The sequence below is a fragment of the Piliocolobus tephrosceles genome, chromosome X (assembly GCF_002776525.5).
Source record: "Piliocolobus tephrosceles isolate RC106 chromosome X, ASM277652v3, whole genome shotgun sequence".
In the NCBI taxonomy this organism is placed as follows: Eukaryota; Metazoa; Chordata; class Mammalia; order Primates; family Cercopithecidae; genus Piliocolobus; species Piliocolobus tephrosceles.
The window spans coordinates 55,694,806-55,702,535 of NC_045455.1; the positions used below are offsets into that span (position 1 = coordinate 55,694,806).

The 7,730-nt window shown below is 41.9% G+C and overlaps 1 protein-coding gene across 1 annotated transcript; it reads left to right on the forward strand.

Moving 5' to 3' along the window:
• On the forward strand, window positions 1–5,975 carry PCDH20 (protocadherin 20). The gene is made up of 2 exons (XM_023196218.2): window positions 1–812; window positions 1,861–5,975. The coding sequence occupies exons 1-2, from the start codon at window positions 681–683 to the stop codon at window positions 4,585–4,587; spliced, it is 2,859 nt and encodes a 952-aa protein (XP_023051986.2). The 5' UTR covers window positions 1–680; the 3' UTR covers window positions 4,588–5,975.
• The last annotated feature ends 1,755 nt before the right edge of the window (window positions 5,976–7,730 follow it).

Genomic DNA, 7,730 nt, shown 5'->3' on the forward strand with positions numbered 1-7,730 from the left:
GACACCCAGAGACATTTGAGCCTCCAACTAGTAAACTAGCAGAAGCTCTACCACTGCCAACAGCAAAGATTCAAAATTGGGGTATGTCGAAACCTTCACTGAATTCATATTACTTTTCCGATTCACCCTACGTTACACAGAAGTTGAGATTCCTTCCCTCCGCTGAGAAAAGTGCATTTTCTTTCTCTGTGCCAACACTGCTGGATCCGAGGCTCCAGGAGGAACTGGTGGCAAAGCGGGCGTTTTGGGACAGCGCCTGTGATTGCTCTGTGACTTCCTATCTCTGTTACATCCATATACAAATGCAAGCTTATTTATTTATTTTAATTCTCCTTCTCCTGCTAGCAACCTGTGGACTTGGCATCTGACTGGTGCGGCAGGGAAGGAGGCTAGTGGGCAAGCGTTACTGTGCCCAACCCGGAGGTACCTCTTCGCAGTCTTCAGGAGCAGCTCCCCCATTCCAGCTCCTCTGGCAGGGTCTGGAGTTACCTGCGTCCGGGGCAGGAGACCATGAATGTACCCTTCTGCCCCCTTGCCTTTCTGCCCTCTTTGAGTTCCCGTCTTTAACTGAAGAGCCAGTGACTATTGGCTGAAGTTCCCCCAGCGATTTGCATGAACCGAGAGGGAGTGTCTTCTGCCGCCCTCCCTTCAAGAGCGCTCTGACTGCAGCCTCCCAGGGAATGCGCGGCCAAGGGAATGCGCGCAGCTCGCGGGCCTTGGGAGTGAGCTGGTACCCGGCGACCTGGCACCCGCGCCTGGATATGGGGCGTCTACATCGTCCCAGGAGCAGCACCAGCCACAGGAACTTGCCGGTAAGGGTTAGGATCAAGGAGCCCCGCGATCCAGACAAGTTGCAGTATTGTGAAGCAATTTCCACTCGGATGGTTTTTCAAACGTTCTACCTTCATGTAAACTTCACAGGAAGGATGGCACAGGGAGGGAAGGGAGTTTGGGATAATGTGTCTTCCTTTTAACAAGGAATAGGGAAGTCCTTGGGTCATGAGAGGAAGTTTCTGAAGCAAGAAATATATCCAGATAAGGTGGAGGGGATCGGGGGTGCGCTCAATCTGCTTTAGATACAGGGGTTCGGGATCGTTTCCTGCTGCTGGCGTCTGGCTAGGAATGCCTACTGCAATTGACAGATTGTTTCTGCATAACCGTTTTCCGCGTTTACTTTGCTTCCCCCTACGGGAAGGGCGATTAGTGAGGGCTCGGGAAGAGGTGGAAATCCAGATCCTTTCGGTTTGATTTCAGATGTGTGCTAAAATACAAATCACTCTTTCCGATCTAAGACCTAAAGTGTTGGAGGTGGAGGAGGGAGTGTTAGTCGTTTCTCCATAGTATTATTATTGTGATTGTGGTTGTTTTTACGGTTCTCCTAGTGTAACACATTGCGTGTTCCAGCACTCTAATGGCAGACTCTTCAAGGAGAAATAAATTGCCCACCTTTCAGTGCTCTCTACTACCAGCCCCCTCCCTCCTCATCACCTACCCTGGGTTTCCCTGTCGCGTTGCGCAGTCTCTGAGTCGGAATCCTCTCCACTCTGGCGTGTTTCCGGGCATGTTTTATGGTTTGGGATTCTGAAGTTAGCTGGATGAGGGTGGTGATGGGGAAACTAGGGGGGAAGGCGGGGGCGGAGGGGACAGAAAGTGAACAGCAAAATTAAGTTTTGGAGACGACATTGCCCCACAGATCTCCCTTTGCAGCGGGGTTCTTCTCCTCCCCCGTTCTAACTAGAGGTTTTGCTTCTGGGAAGGGGGATAGGGACAGCAAGGATCACAGGGGCACTAGTTTCTCTCTCGGACGGACCCCTATTTCCCCGTGTGTGTAATGAGCTTTCTTCCCTCCCCCCACACCAGCATCTGTTTCTGTTTTTCCTCTTCGTGGAACCCTTCAGCTGCCTCGCGAGTCACAGCCGGGCCACCGAGCTTCTGTACAGCCTGAACGAGGGACTGCCCGCGGGGGTGCTCATCGGCAGCCTGGCCGAGGACCTGCGGCTGCTGCCCCGGTCTGCAGGGAGGCTGGACCCGCATTCGCAGCTGCAAGAGCGCACCGGTGCTGAGTGGAACCCCCCTCTCTCTTTCAGCCTGGCCTCCCGGGGACTGAGTGGCCAGTACGTGACCCTAGACAACCGCTCTGGGGAGCTGCACACTTCAGCTCAGGAGATCGACAGGGAGGCCCTGTGTCTTGAAGGGGGCGGAGGGACCGCGTGGGGCGGCAGCGTTTCCATCTCCTCCTCTCCTTCTTCTGACTCTTGTCTTTTACTGCTGGATGTGCTTGTCCTGCCTCAGGAATACTTCAGGTTTGTGAAGGTGAAGATCGCCATCAGAGACATCAATGACAACGCCCCGCAGTTCCCTGTTTCCCAAATCTCGGTGTGGGTCCCGGAAAATGCACCTGTAAACACCCGATTGGCCATAGAGCATCCTGCTGTGGACCCAGATGTAGGCATTAATGGGGTACAGACCTATCGCTTACTGGACTACCATGGTATGTTCACCCTGGACGTGGAGGAAAATGAGAACGGGGAGCGCACCCCCTACCTAATTGTCATGGGTGCTTTGGACAGGGAAACCCAGGACCAGTATGTGAGCATCATCATAGCTGAGGATGGTGGGTCTCCACCACTTTTGGGCAGTGCCACCCTCACCATTGGCATAAGTGACATTAATGACAATTGCCCTCTCTTCACAGACTCACAAATCAATGTCACTGTGTATGGGAATGCTACAGTGGGCACCCCAATTGCAGCTGTCCAGGCTGTGGATAAAGACTTGGGGGCCAATGCTCAAATTACTTATTCTTACAGTCAGAAAGTTCCACAAGCATCTAAGGATTTATTTCACCTGGATGAAAACACTGGCGTCATTAAACTTTTCAATAAGATTGGGGGAAGTGTTCTGCAGTCTCACAAGCTCACCATCCTTGCTAATGGACCAGGCTGCATCCCTGCTGTAATCACTGCTCTTGTGTCCATTATCAAAGTTATTTTCAGACCCCCTGAGATTGTCCCTCGTTACATAGCAAACGAGATAGATGGTGTTGTTTATCTGAAAGAACTGGAACCCGTTAACACTCCCATTGCGTTTTTCACCATAAGAGATCCAGAAGGTAAATACAAGGTTAACTGCTACCTGGATGGTGAAGGCCCGTTTAGGTTATCACCTTACAAACCATACAATAATGAATATTTACTAGAGACCACAAAACCTATGGACTATGAGCTACAGCAGTTCTATGAAGTAGCTGTGGTGGCTTGGAACTCTGAAGGATTTCATGTCAAAAAAGTAATTAAAGTGCAACTTTTAGATGACAATGATAATGCTCCAATTTTCCTTCAACCCTTAATAGAACTAACCATTGAAGAAAACAACTCACCCAATGCCTTTTTGACTAAGCTGTATGCTACAGATGCCGACAGTGGAGAGAGAGGCCAAGTTTCATATTTTCTGGGACCAGATGCTCCATCATATTTTTCCTTAGACAGTGTCACAGGAATTCTGACAGTTTCTACTCAGCTGGACCGAGAAGAGAAAGAAAAGTACAGATACACCGTCAGAGCTGTTGACTGTGGGAAGCCACCCCGAGAATCAGTAGCCACTGTGGCCCTCACAGTGTTGGATAAAAATGACAACAGTCCTCGGTTTATCAACAAGGACTTCAGCTTTTTTGTGCCTGAAAACTTTCCAGGCTATGGTGAGATTGGAGTAATTAGTGTAACAGATGCTGATGCTGGGCGAAATGGATGGGTTGCCCTCTCTGTGGTGAACCAGAGTGATATTTTTGTCATAGATACAGGAAAGGGTATGCTGAGGGCTAAAGTCTCTTTGGACAGAGAGCAACAAAGCTCTTACACTTTGTGGGTTGAAGCTGTTGATGGGGGTGAGCCCGCCCTCTCCTCTACAGCAAAAATCACAATTCTCCTTCTAGATATCAATGACAACCCTCCTCTTGTTTTATTTCCTCAGTCTAATATGTCTTATCTGTTAGTACTGCCTTCTACTCTCCCAGGCTCCCCGGTTACAGAAGTCTATGCTGTCGACAAAGACACAGGCATGAATGCTGTCATAGCTTACAGCATCATAGGGAGAAGAGGTCCTAGGCCTGAGTCCTTCAGGATTGACCCGAAAACTGGCAACATTACTTTGGAAGAGGCATTGCTGCAGACAGATTACGGGCTCCATCGCTTACTGGTGAAAGTGAGTGATCATGGTTATCCCGAGCCTCTCCACTCCACGGTCATGGTGAACCTATTTGTTAATGACACTGTCAGCAATGAGAGTTACATTGAAAGTCTTTTAAGAAAAGAACCAGAGATTAATATAGAGGAGAAAGAACCACAAATCTCAATAGAACCGACTCATAGGAAGGTAGAATCTGTGTCCTGTATGCCCACCTTAATAGCTCTGTCTGTAATAAGCTTGGGTTCCATCACACTGGTCACAGGGATGGGCATATACATCTGTTTAAGGAAAGGGAAAAAGCATCCCAGGGAAGACGAAAATTTGGAAGTGCAGATTCCACTGAAAGGAAAAATTGACTTGCACATGCGAGAGAGAAAGCCAATGGATATTTCTAATATTTGATATTTCATGGTGGAATAACACCGAGAAATGTTTTAACTGACTTTGGATCTTCATCACCTAAAAATGGAGTGTGTTGATGGCAGTTCCAATGAAGGACAACTAATTTATAACTTGTTCTATATTGTAAATAGCTGTTTACAGGTTTTTAAATTTAAATTCAGAGGTTATAAAATGTGTACAGCATTTTTAAGTGAAAATTAGTACTAACAGCTATAGGACTGTTATTAAAAAAAAAAAAAAAAAAAGCTTGGACATGGTTTGCGGCTTTCATACACCAAGCAGATGATTGATAAAACCTGGGAGTAAGGTAAGAAAATGGAACAAATTTTTATCTAAAAATTCCTGTCACCACAAGAGGGCATCAGCTGCTCCTTTGCAGGGAACTGAGGTATTGTACTTGACAGTTGTACATGAAATTAATGAAAGAGTATATTTTAAATATATTGTTTTTAACATTAAACAAATATGAAATTAAAGTAAATTAAATTTCACCCTATTTAAATATATAAGAAAAAAAGAAATGCACTTGTAAACAGAATGTTTATTACCTCAAAAGTGCATATATAGTTTGAAAGAGAAGGTATTAAAAAGAAGTGCAATTCCTTTTTAGCAAGGATAAAAACATTGCCTTGTGTTATAAATTCGATCTGCTGAAGAGTATTCCACTTTCTGTGTACTCAAATCGCTTTCTGTTTGCTTTACCACTGCACTTGCTATTATTACAGGGGAAATATATACACATATATATATACATACATTCTTCGTTACAGAAAATGTAACTAGATCTTATGCCCAAGAAAAACAGCCAGAAGCAAAGAAATGCTTCAATCCTTAGTTGCTTCATAGGCATTCATGACATTTTAGTGCTTTCACAACTTGTTGGTTGTACTTTATACTTGGGTTGTATATTAGACTTTTATAGGCTTAAAATCTTTCATCACATAAGAAAATAGAAATCATATTAAAAGTGAATTCTTCTAGAGGCTTGTGTGCACTACTGGTTGTTTTAGTTGGGCCTTTTATATGAAAGTTATACTGTACTTATCTTTTTGTTGTTGTTTAGGTTTGTTGGCTACCATTTCTGCCTTCCTTTCTTTGATTTTGGAGTAAGTCCAACAGTTTATTTGTGAGCCTTGCAGCAGATTTCTTCGATAATTTAGCTTTTACTGAATCTCTTGCAATGAAGAAAGCTATTTCATCAGTGATTTATCACTTTCAATTTATTATGTGAACTGGAAATATTATTTTATATGAGAGCTATAGCAAAATAATCTGTATAAACAAGGAATGTGTTAGCTTAAACTGGATCATTTTACTTTTTGGCATCATGCATCTGTACTGTACCAAAAGTGTTTATATGTCTGCAAATTAAAGGTATATTTTCATAATTTCTTTATCATTTTTAGCATTTTATATTTGAACATAGGCTTGTTATTTCACTGAAGTGCCTGTCATTTGTTTGTTTTTAGGGTTAAATGTGAGTAAACTGTAGTATTCTGCTATACTAAAGTTTATATTAAACTAATTCGTTACTCAATTAAACATTGGGTAAATTATTAAATGCGTGTGTAGTTATAGACATATATGTAGTAGAAAGAGAGTATGCCTAAATGTTTGGTGTAAGTTCATATGAAAATTTGCACTCGTGTATGTGTACATTCATATTAATTGACTATAGATTTAATATCATTACACATTTGCATTTTACCACATATTTATAACAAATCCTCTGTTAGCAGTGTTGCAATAGCTTGCGATAATTTTTAAAACAAAAATACTCTGCAAAAAAAGAAATTGAATGCAAGCAGTCAAGTTCTTTTAGATTTGTATTAATTAACTCATTTATCTTATTTTTCTTCAATTTGAGAATTTCGGTAAATAAAATAATAAGTATATGAGGCAGCAACATTTGTTACAAAAACTAAATATATTTTTATTGGAAATTCCTTTTGTACGAGAGGCATCTGAGCTAAGAGACTAAGATCATTTAACCCCCAAAACTTTTCATTTATAACTGATATGGAGCAATGGAGGAAACATCTCTTAAGAGTCATATTTTATTTCTTATTTCTTTTTTGTAAAGAAAGGAACTTCATGTGATAAAAGTAACACTATTTATTTTTTAAGAATCCTCCATAAGTGCAATAATTTTATCATCAGTGCAAATAGCACAATTTTCAATTCATTTCCAAATTTGAAGAAGGTTCATGTGTTTTGGGAAATGGACTTTATCTCCAGCATGAGAAATGCCTGTAACATTAATAAAAAGACGTATTTCTGAATAACTTATTGTGGCAGGATTTCATTTACAAAAACATCTCATTCACATTAAAAACATTAATAACAAGGAAAGCTAAAGTAAATTAAACTCAAAGATAAAAGCTCCTTTTTACTGACACCTTGTGCTAGAATAGTTGCCAAAATGTATGCTAATCATGTCAATGTTGTTAGTTGAGCTGGCACAAAAATAAATGTTCCATTCATTAAAACCCCTAATATCCATTTAACAGTTTGTGAACCAGTGAGTTCTCTTTTCCCAATGAAGAAGAGATTGCTGTGATCTTTGCACTGCCAAATTCACTCTTACACCACAGAGAAAATTGTTCATTACTTTGATTTGGGAAATTTAAAACCAACATAGCAATTTCAGCTACAGGAGAAAAAACAATTTACGTTATTTGACTACTTAGGGTAGATTTCCTGACCCTATTAAAAAAAAAAAAAGAAGAAGCTTCCCTGGCAGTTAGGTTTTCATCAGTGGTGGTTGGAAGAGGAAAAACATAAATTATTTTAAAAAGTTTTGTAGTACTGAAGCATTCAAAAAAATGTAAATTTGTGGTGTTTTGGATTGTCTACATGTATTTTAGAAAAACACCAGGCATGTCTTGATTGTGAAATAACATCACTACAAGCAATTTTTAGGAGTGGTATATGAAGTTGATTTGATGGCAGTAACATCTCTCACAAGGATTCTAATTTGTGCTCCCAGAAAATGTCTAAATTGACAACTATAAAAGGGGAAATTAAGCAAGCCTCTCTCCTCCGGAGGTTCGGGGTCCAATCTCTCCTCCTGAGGTGAGGACTCTGTGAGGTCCTGATCCCTGGCAGACAATGGAGAATGTAATGAAAGGGCAGCATCAACC